The 16,749-nt window shown below is 47.7% G+C and overlaps 1 protein-coding gene across 1 annotated transcript in view; it reads right to left on the bottom strand.

Moving 5' to 3' along the window:
• Positions 1–16,749, bottom strand: part of ALPK3 (alpha kinase 3) — a 69,612-nt gene that overhangs the window by 24,813 nt on the left and 28,050 nt on the right. The window contains exons 3-4 of the mRNA XM_035130528.2: positions 12,698–12,815; positions 1,258–2,707 (exon numbers count right to left, since the gene is read on the bottom strand). Coding sequence (XP_034986419.2) covers positions 1,258–2,707; positions 12,698–12,815 — 1,568 coding nt within the window. The remainder of the gene's footprint in view (positions 1–1,257; positions 2,708–12,697; positions 12,816–16,749) is intronic.

The raw sequence follows: 16,749 nt of genomic DNA, 5'->3' as shown, positions 1-16,749 counted from the left end.
AAAGCATTCCTGACAGATGGCTGCCAAGCCTCCGACATGATGGAAGCTTGGAAGGAAAACCAGGAGTGGATTTGTGTGTGAAAGGACTGTGCAGTCAGTTTTGGTACTCAACAAAAACCTGGATTAAGCATGTGCTTCTTGGCACCCTGTTCCTTAATTCCGTGGTCTATCCTCCAGAACCCCTATTTTGTACCTGGATCTGGTGGAGGGCAGGTTTCTAGGTGTTTAAATAACAAACAAACCACCCCACACACTAGATGCTAGAAACATGAAGTAGGGGATACTGGCCTGGAAGGGCCTGGGGTCTGACTCGGGGTAAGGCAGCTCTCCACTTTCCCACATTCCCAAGGGATTGGCTATGTTCCCTCTGCCTCTGAATGCCAATTGCCGGGAACCCCAAGTGCTGTTGTGCTTCTGGTCCTGCTTGCGGGCTTCCCATAATGGGCATCTGGTATCCGGTGCAAGAACAGGATGCTCAACTAGATGGGCCACTGGCCCGATTCAGCAGGCTCTTTTTGCGCTCTTAGATTTGGCTGCCCACTGAGCCCTGGAGTTCCCAGGCAGGGCAGGCCAACAACCTCTGGAAACCTGAGCCAGAGTCTGTTTGCAGTTGCCGGGGCCTTGCAGCTCGTTGGAGCACTCTGAAGTCCTGCACCCGGAGACCCAGCTCCTCTCTGCGCACCCACGCAGCCCACTCCAGTCGGCAGGGATCCTGCAAATGCCCCACACACAAGGACCCTGAATTAGGAAACTCCCTGCTAACAAGGCACACACTTGTTCTTTCCTAATGAAGAATTACACGGAAAATGCTTCAGAATAAGCAGCAAAAAATAGACACCGGCCAAACCAGGATGTTGAGTGTCAGGGACAGCTGCGGCCAAGACTGCAGGCCGGCAAAGCAATGATGCCTGTCGGGAGGGCCGGCACATGAGGCTGGGTCCCAACTCCACACCAGCCCGTAAATAAACCCAAGTGCTTGCTGGCCACAGACCACCCAATGCATCTGGCTCATTTCTGACCAGCTGCAGAAATAATAATATAAAAAATTGGCCAATGCAACATTTTACAGTCAGGGGTCAGAGCTAGACTGGAGAGAGAGAGAGAGACCACCCTGCTTATTGCTAGTCATGTACATCCCTACATTCCCAGCTATAAATAGGAGGCAAAGCTCTGGCAGTTGCTGGTTAACAGATTTGGGAAACATTTTGCATGAGGTCCGTCATAACAAAACAAAAAAAGAAGAAGAACTTACAGTACCTCACAAGGCCCTTGGCCAGGCAGCTGCTCTCCCAAGGAGGCCTCCTTCAAGTCTCTCCCCGCTTCCTGAAAGCACACAGACGAATCCAGCCCCATGGTCTGCTTCTGGGGCTGTGGGGATGGCTCTGCTTCAGGGCAGAGAGAGTCCAGCAAGTCCGTTTCGCGGAGGTCGGCAACCATATCCTTCGAAAGGGGAGCCCACACCCCAAGGCCAGTCTCTGAAGCCTGGCTAGGATGCTGAAAATCTGTTTCAGGAATGTCTGCCACATTTCCCATCCGAAGGGAACCATGTATCTCTTGCACGGGCTCTGTGGTCCGGTTAGGATGCTGGGATAAGTTTGCATTGACATCCCCGCCAGCATCCGTGGCTGCCGTCGTTTGGGCTTCCTTTGTTTCCACAGCCTCCTTTTCCTCTGTTTCCTGCTCTTCGTGTGGCTGTTTTTGCCCTTCCTCTGGTTTTGCCCTTTTCAAAGCCGTAGGGGTTTCTGGGATGATCTCTTCCAGAACGGAAGCATCCACACTTGGCTGGTTCCGATCAGCCTCACCTCCCTTGGCTTCTGGCGCCTTCTGCTCAGCCTCAGCTTTCACCCCCATGTCAAAATACATATCTTTCAGAGAAAAGTACACATCTGCTTTAGGGGGCATTGAATAGGGTCGGGCGATGGGCTTCTCCGCCACCTGCCTTGGAGGTCCTCTGGGTTCTGTGCCCCCCAGCCCATTTGTTGCAAAAGGTGACGTGCTGTAGGCCAAGGTATTAGGTGTGGCATCTTCATGCGCCGAGCTAATGCTCCTCTGTTGTGTCCCATCCTCTTCTCGGGAAACATCCTGGCTTGCATTTGGCAGGGCAGTGGTGACCTCCTCTTTCTTCTTCTTCTTCTTCACAGAAAACTCTTTGGCCGCCGTAGGCTTCGCTTTAATGATCTCCACCGTCTCATAGATATAGGTAAGAAAGCCGCTGGCATTCTCACCTCCGTTTTCCTCCCCGCTCTCCAGAGAAGAGTCCCCATTAGTGGTCACCTCTGCGTCTAGGTGCCCTGTTATGAAGTTGTTTGGGAACAGGGTCTTTGCATTCACAGAAGTCTCTTTGCTCTTCTCACCCTCTCCAAATCGTGGCTTCCCATCTGGGATGCGCACCTTTGCCACCTCCTCCTTGTCCCAGAGGGAGATGCCCGATCGCATGCCCACTTCGCCGGTCAAGCGGCGCTTCCGCTGGAACCTGTCCGGGCTCACCCTCCTCAGCTGCTCCAGCTCCACGTTCTCCTTCCCTCGCTTCCTGCTCTGCTCGATCTCGCGCAGCTTGACTTCGGCGCTCCGCTTGAGCTTGGCAAACCATCGCTGGTGGATTTTGTACTCGGTCATGGTTCCCACCTCCAAGACCCCCGAGCAGGACACGATGCCCTTGTTGTTTCTGGCCGAGGCTTGGTAAATGGCTGCATCTTCCTCTCTGCACCTGGGGGCAAAGAGCAACAGCGCCATGAAAATAACAAAACTATTCAGGGAGCACATTGTTCTGAGCATTAGTGCACACAGGTGCCAAGTTGCACATCCTTCCCACCCCAAATAAACAGGGGAACTGTAGTTGGTTTCCGGGCCCAATTCAAAGTGCTAGTTTTGGCCTATACAGCCTTAAACAGCTCAGGACCGCAATACCTCAAGGACCACCTCTCCCCATATTAACCTACCCGAACCCTGAGATCATCCTCTGAGCCCCTCCTTCGTGTGCCTCCTCCGAGAGATCTGGAGGGTGGCATTACGAGAACAGGCCTTCTCTGCAGTGGCTCCCCATCTGTGGAATGCTCTCCCCAGGGAAGTTCACCTGGCGCCTTCATTATACAAATTTAGGCGCCAGGCAAAAATGTGCCTCTTTAACCAGGCGTTTGGTTGATCTGATTTACAATCTATGCCCTTTTAAAATGTGTTTTTTTTGGGGGGGGGGGGAAATTGGGATGCTGTATTATTTTCATTATTTTGTGGTTTTATATCTTGATTTTATTCTGTGAACTGCCCTGAGATCCCTGGGTATAGGGCATATAAATTCAATAAATAATAAATAATAATTTACTCCACACAAAGCCTCAAACACTCTTACAAAACTATAGTTCCTAGGATTTAGAGGTGGAGACAAATGTGCTTTTAATGTGCCTTAAATGAGCAGCTCCTATGTGTTTGGTAGAATGCTAGCCATATGAGCAGAGGGCAATCTTGTGTGTTTCTCCATTACATTTGCCTCTGCTCTGGACTGCCATCTTCATGAGACAGGCTCATGCAACTGAGCAGAAGAGGATCATCCAGCTGACATCTGCGCACACTTGACAGGGTCATTTTGACTGCTCAGGGTTGCACAAAGGGGCATTCTCCTGTCCCCCCTTTATCGCAGGAAAGGACAGTCACAGCACCCAAGCTGGGAACCACAAAAACTCTGGAAATCTACCCTGAGCACCATTTCTTAAAGGCAAACCAGACATTATGGCATTCACATAATTAGCAATTGTGTCCATAGCATCTGAGCTTGTCCACACTTCCACTTGTTCTGTTCCTAAAAAGCACAGGTCTGAGTGTTTTCCTCCTTGTCCCATGCTTTCCAGGCATGAGTCTGGGTGGTTTTGCTTTGGCCCCACTGCTTTCCCCTGGAAAACCCGCTCTTCCGTGTTAAATCGGAGCAGATGTCCGTCTGGAGAAAACCCAATTGCTGTTTGCTCCAATTCAGCAGTAAAGATCGGGTTTTCCCAGGGGAAAGCACTGGCGCAAGTCTGGAGGAGCCCTCACTGAAGTCAGCAGGGGGCAGGGGGCGGGAACGTAACCCAAACTGGAACCGTGGCAGTAAGATCACTTTAATAACACCCTGCTGTAACCCCAGTTTGGGTTTGAAAAGCCATTCAGACCATTTCCAGATGCAGGGAAAGTGCTGTGCCCAGTTTAGAAAAAGATATGGGAACTGAAAGGAACTAGTCTCTGGGCAAAATGTGGGGACCCCCAAATTATAGAATTCTGACTTTAGTTGCTAATAATAATACTCACTACTTTTTTTTAGTAAAGAAAGAGGTGTCAGTACTCAAATCTTGAAAAGGCACCATGGGCAACAAAAAGAGGAGTGTGTCCAGGGCCAGATTTAGGTTTGATGAGGCCTTAAGCTACTGAAGGCAATGGGGCCCTTTATACGTCCAGCTGTCCTTTGTCAACAACAAATTGTCACTGTGTTTTGTGTTGAATACATGCTATATGGTAATTGATGGACCTAATAGGTAAATCTCAAATCAAAGCTTTATTACGGTCATATACCAGCTATTAAAACTAAAAATGCTTTACAAAGCTATGGGAGTTGTCACTCGGGGTGGATATAAGAGTCTATGAGTTTGAAGGGGCTATGTTTCCAGAGGGCGGGTCCAGCTGGCCTTTCCCCAGGTGCTGCTCTAAGTCATCAGTTTCGTACCCGAACGGAGGAACTACTTCCCACAGTCCAAACAGAGTTTGCTATTCCATTGGCTGTCTTGTTCTGGGGGGGGGGGTAGACTGGTCCTGCGGATCTGCATGCAGAATCTGGCTACCGTCCGAGTTAACTTTTGCTCCTTTCCTAATAGTAGGGCATTTAGTTTGGTCTTATCTGGGAGGTCGGCCAGGCTCTCCAGAATGGGGACGATGGTATCTCTGCGTGCCTTATCGTACAGAGGGCATCTAAAAAATAGATGTTCGGGGCTGCCTACTTCCCCCAATGGGCAGGAGCAAAGTCTCTGCTCGTATGGGATCTTTCCGAAGGAGCCTAACAGCACTGGCAAGGGCAATGCCGAGCTTCGGGCGAGTGTGAAGGCTCTTCTTGAGTTTCTGGATTCAAGGCAAAAGAGATACACTGCCGGGGCAGCAACGTATTTCTCGTTTTCAGCTATGTTGAAATCCAGGGACCTCATGCTGTCCAGCTGTCACTCCGTGTCCACAATTCTTTGTCTGACCTCGGATCTCGCTTGGTCTATGCCCATGGCCAATAGGGCTTGGGGTGAGAAGCCCAGTTTCCGGAGAGTGGCCTGGACCTCAAACTGCCAGCTGGACTGAAATTGGTCTCGAAGAATCAGACCTAATAGGTATCTAAAGCCATTTGCACATGACAAAATGTGTATTTTATCAAAGTAATTGTTGAACAGAAATACAATTAAGAAGAAGTATAAAGGTAAAGGTAAAGGGACCCCTGACCATTAGGTCGAGTCATGGACGACTTTGGGGTTGCGGCGCTCATCTCGCATTATTGGCCGAGGGAGCAGGCGTACAGCTTCCGGATCATGTGGCCAGCATGACTAAGCCGCTTCTGGCAAACCAGAGCAGCGCATGGAAACGCTGTTTACCTTCCCGCTGAAGCATGCACTTTGACATGCTTTTGAACTGCTAGGTTGGCAGGAGCGGGGACCGAACAACGGGAGCTCACCCCGTCACGGGGATTCAAACCGCCGACCTTCTGATTAGCAAGCCCTAGGCTCTGTGGTTTAGACCACAGCGCCACCCATATCCCTAAGAAGTATATTGATAGTGAAATACAATTAAGAAGAAGTATATTAATAGTGATAGTGATATTTTAAGGAGCAGGCTAGCAGGTGGGACCCATGAGTTACATCATATGAGTCTACACTGTTGCTCTATGTAGGTTTTATTTTATTTGTTTTCTTATCTTATATTTTGGAAATGTACATCCAGTCCCCCCCTTTAAATTAAGCTATAGCTTGATTATATGTAAATCTGGCACGGAGTGTGTCGGTACTCTGTACTGATGAGTACTGTCACACACAAAAACACTGATAATACTCATATATGCCTTCCTTTGTACCAGGCATGGAAGCCTGTGGTTCCCCCAAATGTCTACAACTACCAACACTCATGGTTCATGCTGGTTGGGGCTGATGGGAGTTGGAGTCCAGCAATATCTGGAGGGCCACAGGTTCTCCAAGTCGGATGTAGGCTAAGGTTCAGAAACTGGGGAGCCTTGACCTAGATCCAGCCCTGGCCCCACCAATCACACCCATTGCCAATCTACAGACAGAAGAGGGGTCTCAGGGAAGCGATATTTGTGTGGCAATAGCTAGGAAGCCACTCTAGGAACTCTGTGGGACTTCTGAATACACATGGGTACGATTGTGCTCCTTCTGTAGCTTCATTCCAAGAAGCCAAGGGATGTATCAAAATCTGTAATATACAGCACAGAACATGTTTACTCAGAAGTCCCACGGAGTTCAGTGTGACTTACTGGAGAAGCGTGCACAGAACTTCAGCACACAGGGACATCTGACGTCACACCGAAGTGCAATATCAATATGATAATACTTAGCATTCACGCAGTACTACCAAGGGTTCAAATTGCTTCACATGCCTTCCCTAGTTCTAATCCTTAGAAGAACCCAGTTATTAGTAGAAATGGAGGATCAAGAAGATCAATTAAAAGAGGTGCGGGAAAAGGAGACAACAGGGCAGATAAATAGTCAAAGCTGGGGGGGAAATATGGGAGAAACATACTTTGAAACTGTTGTCTATAAAGATAAAAGAAAATAATTATCAGTGTGGAGATGGTATTTAACACCAGTCAGATTAAATCAAATAAACAAGCACTATTCGGTGTTATGTAGGCGGGAATACCAGGAAACCGGCACTTATGTTCAGATGTGGTGTACAACTTTTGGGGCAAAGGGCGTTTAAGGAGATAGCAGAAATCACTGGTTTAAAGCTGATCAAAAGTCCAGAAGCAGCATTGTTATCAATTCACGATGGGGTGGAAGGTTCGCAGGCTATGAAGGACTCGCTCACAGATTTACTGATGGCTGCACGAGTTATTATAGCTAGGAAGTGGAAGGGGCAAGATGAACATCAAATGGAAGAATGGTATCAAGAGGTGTGGCATATAGCTAAAAATGATAAATTAACAGGTGCTATTAAGGTAAGAGGGACCCGGGTGGCGCTGTGGGCTAAACCACTGAGCCTAGGGCTTGCTGATCAGAAGGTCAGCGGTTTGAATCCCTGTGACGGGGTGAGCTCCCGTTGCTTGGTCCCAGCTCCTGCCAACCTAGCAGTTCGAAAGCACGTCAAAATGCAAGTAGATAAATAGGAACCACTACAGCGGGAAGGTAAACGGCGTTTCCGTGTGCTGCTCTGGTTTGCCAGAATCGGCTTTGTCATGCTGGCCACATGACCTGGAAGCTATACGCCGGCTCCCTCGGCCAATAATGCGAGATGAGCGCGCAACCCCAGAGTCAGTCACAACTGGACCTAATGGTCAGGGGTCCCTTTACCTTTATTAAGGTAAGACAGGGAATATGCAGGAGAAATGATTTTGAGGAGATATGGAAGGTGTTTGCAGAATTTGTATTGTTAAAATGGAAAGGGGTCAAACCATCGCAAAGGTGTTGAAATTTTGGGAGGTTGCATAGTTACAATGGAATGGTCTCAGGGGTGGGGTGTACATTTTTTCTTATTTATTTATTTATTATTATTACTTTGTAAACAAAAAAACAACCACAACAACACAAAAACAAGTACCCAGTAAGGTAAGCCAATATTATTTCCTCCCTGCTAAACTGCAGACAGAAGGAAAAGTTTCTCCTTCTCCCAGTCTTAAATTCAGTTCTCCACACTTGCAAATCATTGTTTTCAGACAATGCTCATGAACATTTGTTGGCATTTCTGTGCTAATTCTCCTCCTATGAATGTATTTTTGTTTTTACTTTTGACTAAAAACCACGTTGCTAGCAATTCCCCCAAATATAACGAAATTAATGCATGTTCTATGCACACTTTCCCCCATTGTACGCGATTTTGTACACCCTGTTTATTTGGAGGGCTGCATCACAAAATTTGGGGAACTGCAAATTTTGAGGGTAGCTGCATTTTGGTTCTCGTAAGGTTTCCTAAGAACATAAGAAGAGGCTGCAGAATCAGGTTTGGGGTGTTCATCTAGTCCAGGACTCAAGCGCAAGAGCGTTGGCCCATTCAAATATCTCAAGGGCTGTCACGTGGAAGATGGAGCAAGCCTGTTTTCTCCTGCTCCAGAGGGAAGGAACCGAACCGATGGATTCAAATTACAAGGAAGGAGATTCCGACTAGGCATCTAGAAGAACTTTCTGATGGTAAGAGCTGTTTGGCAGAGGAATGGACTTCCTTGGAAGGTGGTGGACTTCCTTGGAGGTTTTTAAGCAGAGGTTGGATGGCCATCTGTCATGGATTCCTGCAGAGATTCCTGCATTGCAGGGAGTTGGCCTAGATGACTCTCAGGGTGCCTTCCAACTTTGCAATTTTATGATTCTATTATTTTGCCGTTTCTAGCAACTGGCATTCAGAAGCATACTGCCTCCAAAGTGTAAATCGGGCAGGATCTCCTTAAAATGTGACAATAACCAAATTTCTCCCCATCCTAACTTATAGAGCAATCCCATACGCATCTGTTAATAAACAAGGCAAGTGTAATGGAATGTGCTCCCAGGTAAGTAGGGACAGCATTGTAGTCTTGGCTGCTATGCTACTTACTGTTGTCAGAATTACATAAACAGATTTGAGGAGGAGAGGGAGAGATGCTTAGTGCCCACTATTTACTCATTTAAAATGGAAAACAGCACCACACATGTCACATAGCAAACTGATGTGCTAATGCATTTGAATGGGCACTGGCTAGATTACCTCAGGAAAGCAAATAAACCACAGCTGGGCTGTAGATAAGCCCTGAAACCCCTCCTTCGTGCAGGCTGCCCTCTTTGCACATTCTTGGACAGCAATGAGCATGCGCCCTGGATCATGAGTGTGGACGCAGGGATTAAATCAATACCGAAGGAGCCAAGAGACATTTTCTTCTCAGTCAGCCCAGTTTAGGAGAATGCCCATCTGTGGCAGAATGTCTATCTGTGGCAGACGGGGGGGGGGGGGGCAAATCTGTCCATTTTTGTTCTCTCCGTCTCTCGTTTTTTAAATCTTAAAATCCAGTTCTCCACATTTTTGCAGGATGTTTGTTTTTTTGAATCCTCATGAAATTTCATCAGCATTTTAGTGGAAAGTTCTCCTAGGATATACATTTTTTAAAAAATACGGTTTTGACTAATACGTGCATATTTGCAAGCTATTCCCCCCTATGATGTATTTGGGCAGCCTATTATCCCTTAATGGCCCCTGTATCGGGAAGTTTTAATGTCAATGTTTTATTGTATTTTTAATATTTTGCTGAATGCCGCACAGAGTGGGTGGGGAAACCCAGACAGATGGGCGGGGTATAAATAAAATTTATTATTATTATTATTATTATTATTATTATTATTATTATTATTATTATTTAGAAGGCTATTAGCTCACCAGGAAGCTAGCCTGGCTGTTCCAGGAATTGAATCCATGCTGGATCTAGGAACTAGAACTAGAAGGGGCTCAGGCTTCACCCAAACACATAACAATATGTGAAATGGCAGCATTCAACATCTTGCATCTCTAACACAGACTGCTCGCCTTTTTATATGAGATGACTTGGTGTTAAACAGCACCCAAAAATAATTTTATACAAACTTTGCTTGAGGCTCACATCGACAGTCCCGTTTAAAGCTGTCGTCCAAAGTATTGAGTCTGGGTGGGAAAATACTGTCAGAGGGAACAGCGCTATGCAGTACGGAGTTTGCTGCACATGACACTCACAGTGCTGGCTCCCACACCATCATTAACATCATCTCAAATGACAGGACCGCTTCGCTGTGCAAACATGTGGGCCTACATTTTCCAAGTTACAAGAAAGGAGATCCCGACTAAACATCAGAAAGAACTTCCTGACAGTAAGAGCTGTTTGACAGTGGAACGGTCTCCCTCGGGAGGTTGTGGACTCTCCTTCCTTGGAGGTTTTTAAAGCAGAGATTGGGTGGCCATCCGTCATTAATGCTTTAAATGAGATTCCTGCATTGCAGGGGGTTGGACTAGACGACCCTTGGGGGTGGGGTGTCCCTTCCAACTCTGTGATTCTATCATCCTAGCAACAGAAAACAGATGTTTTAGTATTGGGGGGGGGATATAGTTTTTGTGCAAGGGACCATCCTTACTGAGGAAAAGGTATAATTCATTTTAAGCATTTCTACAGCATCCTTCAACAGGAAACCCCCAGGGCCATTTACATAAAAGAGAAATTACAAAACAAACTAGAACACTAGAACATTTGGGAGACACAGGTAAAGCAATCAGAACCATCATAAAGCAAAGGAAGTGAGCTGGGAAAGGAGAAAAGTGGCTGAAGTAATATTCTTATTTAATTTATGAATCACTTGCTACATGCATCTCAAGGTGGTTTACAAATACAAAAAACAAACTTAAAATAGTTTTTAAAACAGTGCAAACAGAACAGAACGCAGAATGTAGCATATGGGAAGGCTTCACCGATCAAACGCCCCTCGTCTCAAAAAGAGCATTGTAGAACCAAAAAGGGGGCAGAAAGGGGCAACCCTCGTGATCAGGAGTTCCTCCCATACAGGGAAAGACTGCAGCATTAAAACACAGGCGTGGCTCTGCTGGATCAGTCCAAAGGCCCATCTAGGCCAGCATCCTTTGCTCACAATGGCCAACCAGGTGGGAAGCTCTGAAGGAGGAATGCAACGGCACTCTCCACACTGATGGTTCCCACCCTGCCTCTGACTGTGGAGGAAGAACTTTGCCATCCTGCCTAGGATACATGGACAGCCTTATCCTCCAGGAGATTGCCTCACCCTCTTCTAAGCTATCCAAGGTGGTGACCGTCACAAAAATTCGAGGGTGGTTTTAGTTGAGAGAAAAGGTGCCTTAAGGGTGATGGTGGAGACACGATAGAAGCTTATATAATTGTCCTCTAAAAAACACTAGAATAGAACTCAGAGTCATCTGGGGAAACTGACCGGCAGAAGATTCGGCAGAGACAAAAGCGGTCGCTTCTTCACAGGGCAGGCAGTGAATTTATAGAATTGGCTGCAATAAGAGACGGTGACAGCTGACAGCTCAGATCAGGAGGGGAGAACCTGTGGCCCTCCAAAGGTCGCTGAGCTGCAACCCCCCCACCTGTCGCTGACCACTAGTCATGCTGGCTGGGGCGGCTGGGAGTTGGAGTCCAACACATAGCTGCCAAGTCTCCTGCTGAAAAATGCGGGATTAGCCGCGGCGCGGCACCAGAAGTCACTTCTACGCATGTCTGGACATGCGTAGAAGCGACTTCTGGTGCCGCTCTGCCCGATTTCCAGTGCCCAGGCATGGGCAGAGCGGCCCCCGAAATGGAGCCTCCCTGGCAGGTAGGAAATCCGGGGGATTTCCGGGATTTTTTTCTATTCGGGAGAACAGCGGGAAATGGATTAAAATCCGGGGGTTTCCCGTGGAAAACGGGATACTTGGCAGCTATGGTCCAGCAACATCTGGAAGGCCGCAGGTTCTTCAAAAGGAGACGAGACACAATCACGCAGGGGGTGTCTGCCAATGGCCACTACCTACCGTATCTTCAAATTCAGGGCTTGGAAAGGGGGAGCCTGCCACTCAAAACCATTTTCTGGGGAGCAATGATGGGAGGTCACCCCCTGTTGGAGAGCTTCCCAGGGGTATCTGGTGGAGCGCTGTGGAAAGCACAACACTCTGTGACAGCAAACTTCTTTCACACGAGGGTCCCCTCTCCTACTGATATGTGAATGGAACAGGCACATGGCCTTTATCTGGTTTGCTCCTCTGGGCCACCAACCAAACCTGGTTGAGAATCAGGGAGGAGAGGACTATCAATGGCTACTAGTCGTTATGGCGAGGCTCTGTCTCCACAGCTAGAAGCAGCTGTGCTTCTGAACACTAGTTGCTGGAAACCACAGGAGGAGAGAGAGAGATCTTGTGCTCAAATCCTGCTTGCAGGTTTCCCCCCCACAGGCGTCTGGTTGGCCACTGTGAGAAGAGGATGTCGGACTAGGTGGGCCATTCAGCAGGTTCAACATTGTTACCTTATGTTAATCCTGTTTACCTCCTGTTTACCTGTATGCTAATGCCCCTTGCACCTTCCCCTTTTCTGACGTTTTACCCTGTCACAAGTGATGTATGTATGATGTATGTATGATGCTTTCGATGTTCATTATGGGATGGTGGTGGGAACTTTTAAAAGTTCTTGCAGCCCTGTTCATGGTGTTCAGTCTGGCATTGAACCTGCTGCGCAGTAATAAACCTTGCTGTTTGCTCTGGATCGTGGCTGGACTCCTTCCTTTTTTATACTCCGCAACGACCACAGGCCCTTGCCTGATGAGCTGGGTGGCTGAGCATTCTCGCACCCAGAATTTTGCCCTAACAAATAATAATAATGGCAGTTTCATGGATCTGGGAATTTGTCGCCTTGAGTCCAGGAACTGATAGGGGCCTGAACACATTGTGTATTTCAGAAGGCCAATGTTCCTCAACATTCAAACCAGCCACAGCTAGCTAACAGGTATCCCCAACACACACACACACACACACACACTTTCCTTACTTGTACAACTGCAGCGTGTGTCGGTTTCCATGACGAAGGATCTCATACTTTGGCAAGCCACAGTATCTGTCCATCTCTTCATCATCTTTGTACCAGGTCACTTCCGGTTGTGGGTAACCTGATTAGGACATGACACATTAGCAGGAATTGGGGCACGGGAGTCAAGGAGCGCATAACCCCGGGATGAACATCATTCCAAACTGCGTGAGGGAAAGCCCCACATTCTGCAACATACAGGTTGATACCAGAAACTGCTCTGTTCTGCGTGGATGTCCTGGTTGCAAAAGAGAGGTTGATTCGAGCTGCAGAAATTTGGGGACATGGTCCAGTTTTTACAGGGCTGGAGCAAAGAGAGGCTGAGGCAAAGAAGCAGCAACAAGGGCTGCAACTGAGCATGACTAAAGGAAAAGTCTGGGACCCCCCACTGTTGCTTGAGGCTCAAGTGGTGTGGAGGAAATGAGTGCCTTCCGTCAGCTTTGTCTGGTGCTCCAGCTGTGCCCCGATCTGGGCAGGGATAGTCTAACTTTTGTTGTTGACACTCTGGTGACCTTTAGGTTAAATTACTGCAGCTTGTTATATGTGAGCTGCCTTTGAAGGTGGTTCGGGAACTGCAACTGGCCCAGAATTTGGCAGGCAGGTTGCTCAACAGGGCAAGAAGGTCTGAGCACTGATCCTGGTCATGAACTGGCTGTCAATTAGTTTTTGGGCCCAATTCCAAGAGTTGGTTTTGACCTATGAAGTAATAAATTAATAATAATAATAATAATAATAATAATAATAATAATAATAATAATAATTTATTTGTACCCTGCCCATCTGGCTGGGTCTCCCCAGCCACTCTGGGCGGCTTCCAACAGATATTAAGAATAGATTAAAACTTTAGTCATTAAAAACTTCCCTAAACAGGGCTGCCTTCAGATGTCTTCTAAACGTCAGGTAGTTGTTTATCTCTTTGGCATCTGGTGGGAGGGCGTTCCACAGGGCGGGTGCCACTACCGAAAAGGCCCTCTGCCTGGTTCCCTGTAACTTGGCTTCTCGCAGTGAGGGAACCACTAGAAGGCCTTCGGAGCTGGACCTCAGTGTCCAGGCAGAACGATGGGGATGGAGATGCTCCTTCAGGTATACTGGACCGAGGCCGTTTAGGGCTTTAAAGGTCAACACCAACACTTTGAATTGTACTGTGGCTCAGGACCCTAATATCTCATGGACCACTTTTCCCACATGAACTGACCTGGACCCTGAGATTGCTGTCCAAGGACTTGCATCATGTGCCTCCACCATGGGAGTTGCAGAGGGTAGCAACATATGATTGTGTATTTTCTGCGGTGGCTCCCCATTTGTGGAATGCTCCCCCCAGAGAGGTTTGCAAGTCCTCAGCATGACCTATCTTTAGGCACCAGACTAAAACTTTTCTTTTCCAAAAAGCCTTTGGCTTTTAATTATCTGTAGTCTTTTTCAGTGAAAGGATATTTTAATCCTGCCTTTTTTAAAATATGTCTGTTTAAAAACCTTTTATGTTTTATTTTATGCTGGTTTTAATGAATGATTTATTTATTGTTGTAAGTCCCTCTGTTTTATTCTGTAAAATTGTGCAACTAATAAGCTAAATAAACAAACAAACAGCAAGAATAATAAAAATGTAATGGCCCATGCCTTCCTCCCCCATCCCCCGCCAAAGTTACAATTCTCAGAGTGGTTTAATAATCAATAGCTTTTCCCACAGAACTCTGGAAAGTGTAGCTCTCTGGGAATAGGGGTCTCATAACAACTCTCAGTATCCTTAACAAACTACAGTTCCCATAATGCTTTGGGGGAAGCCATGACTGTTTAAAGTGGTGTGATATTACTTTGCATGCATCATGCAGATTTGGGGGAGACAACAGAGGAAGGGGAAGGATACAAAGGCAGGAGTAAAACAAGGAAATAATATTCCTGACCATCCAGATGCAAAAGGAGGGTAAAGGTAAAGGGACCCCTGACCATTAGGTCCAGTCGTGACCGACTCTGGGGTTGCGGCGCTCATCTTGCGTTATTGGCCGAGGGAGACGGCGTACAGCTTCCGGATCATGTGGCCAGCATGACAAAGCCACTTCTGGCGAACCAGAGCAGCGCACGGAAACGCCGTTTACCTATTTATCTACTTGTACTTTGAGGTGCTTTTGAACTGCTAGGTTGGCAGGAGCTGGGACCGAACAATGGCAGCTCACCCCGTCGCGGGGATTCAAACCGCCGACCTTCTGATCGGCAAGCCCTAGGCTCAGTGGTTTAACCCACAGCGCCAAATGTCATCAAACGTCCAGATTGCAACTGAACCACATGCTAAAATATCTCCCAAAAGCAGATTAAAGTGGGACATGGCAAGTTGTGATCTAGACGTATCAAAAACAAAAAAAACCTGATTCATTGGGATTCCAACATGGCCTGCCAAAGTCAACCTGTGCTTAAATTAATTGCATGTTAAGGTGAAGAGGAAATCCCTAGGCTGCTAAATCATATGGGAAGTTTTTCACCCGTTGGAACAAACAACCGTTCGTAAGCATGACTTTGGAAGAGTGTAGTGCAGATCAGGTGATCTTTTCTTGTCACATCTGACATAGATGGGAGATGAGAACATCCCCGCTGTTCTAGGAAGTGAGCCTGCTTTGGGGGGGGTGGAAACCTAAGGTTAAAAAACAGACACTTAGCAGAGGGCCAGAAGCTCCATGGAGAACCAAGCATCGCAGTCTGTAAACTGAACCCAAAGTTTCCATTGGACAGAAGCAACAGCAGTTGCATCACAGCCTGCTTGTGCCCTCCAAATGCCATTGGATGACAGATGCCATCTGCCTTTTTAGTACAATGACATCATGATAACATGTGTGACTGGCTGCTTCTGAGCCAAACAGGCTATATTCCTGCTAGGATCAGCTATGGGCATACGGAACTAAGATGGGCCAGAGGGGAGGGGAAGGAATTGCTCGTCTCTGAAGTTGCCTACCCCTCCGGGGAGAGTTAAAGTTGCCCGCTTGCCTTACAAAATAGCTTCCTCTGGGTCCAATCCTCCCTGCACCGACAAGTAGAGAGGGCACAGAGAGACGACTGGCTCCTGCAGTGTAGCTTTCGCACCCATAGCCCCTCGTGGATCAGGGGGTTGGAGAACCTGTGACTTTCCAGACAGTGGAGGCTGAACAATGAGGGCAAATGGGGCAGCGCCCCACCAACCTCAGTCTGCCCTCAGGTCTGCCTTCATATTTGCATCTAGTCTAGGGGGTGGCATTGCCTCCTACCAGCTTCTTCCTGCTTAGGCACTATTTGGGCCAACTCACTGCTCACCGCCACCCATTGATTGAACCCTCTTCAACTCATCCATGGCTGGCCCTCACCTAAATGCCTGGGACACACAGCTACTAGAACAGTGTTTCTCAACCTTTTTTGGGCCACGGCACACTTGTTCCGTGAAAAAAATCACGAGGCACACCACCATTAAAAAGGTTAAAAAAATTAATCCTGTGCCGCCCTATATTATAATTATGACTGTAAGAAACACTTGCCAAATATTGCTTTCCGGCAGGTTAGTGTTGTTTATTGGCGGCCGCCAGGCTCGTTTGCACTGAGCTTTGGGAAAGAGGAGGAGAAATATTGCTTTCCGGCAGGTCAGTGCTGAGTATTGGCGGCCGCCAGGCTCGTTTGCATTGAGCTTTGGGAAAGAGGAGGATAAATATTGCTTTCCGGCGGGTCAGTGCTGCCTATTGGCAGTCGCCAGGCACGTGACAATGCAAATCGCCCTTCTCGTCGCCGCACGTCGCGGCACACCAGCCAGCGTCTCGCGGCAGTGTGCCGCGGAACAGCGGTTGAGAAACGCTGTACTAGAAGATCTTACCCTTTGTGTCGTCAACATGGAACTCACTAGGGGCAAAACTAGAAGAGGTTGGCTCTGCTCGTCCTTGGATCTGGGCCCCAGCTACTGCCAAGTTCTCTCTGCCTGGTCCCAATGGGCACCACCCACCACAGATTCTAGACAAGCGTTGGTGCTCCAATACCCACCAGAACCCAGCATGGCCAATGGTCAGAGG

This window comes from Zootoca vivipara, chromosome 14, assembly GCF_963506605.1.
Source record: "Zootoca vivipara chromosome 14, rZooViv1.1, whole genome shotgun sequence".
Taxonomy (NCBI): Eukaryota; Metazoa; Chordata; class Lepidosauria; order Squamata; family Lacertidae; genus Zootoca; species Zootoca vivipara.
Note: the sequence above shows the minus strand (reverse complement) of the source record. Positions and strands in the feature narration are given on the sequence as shown.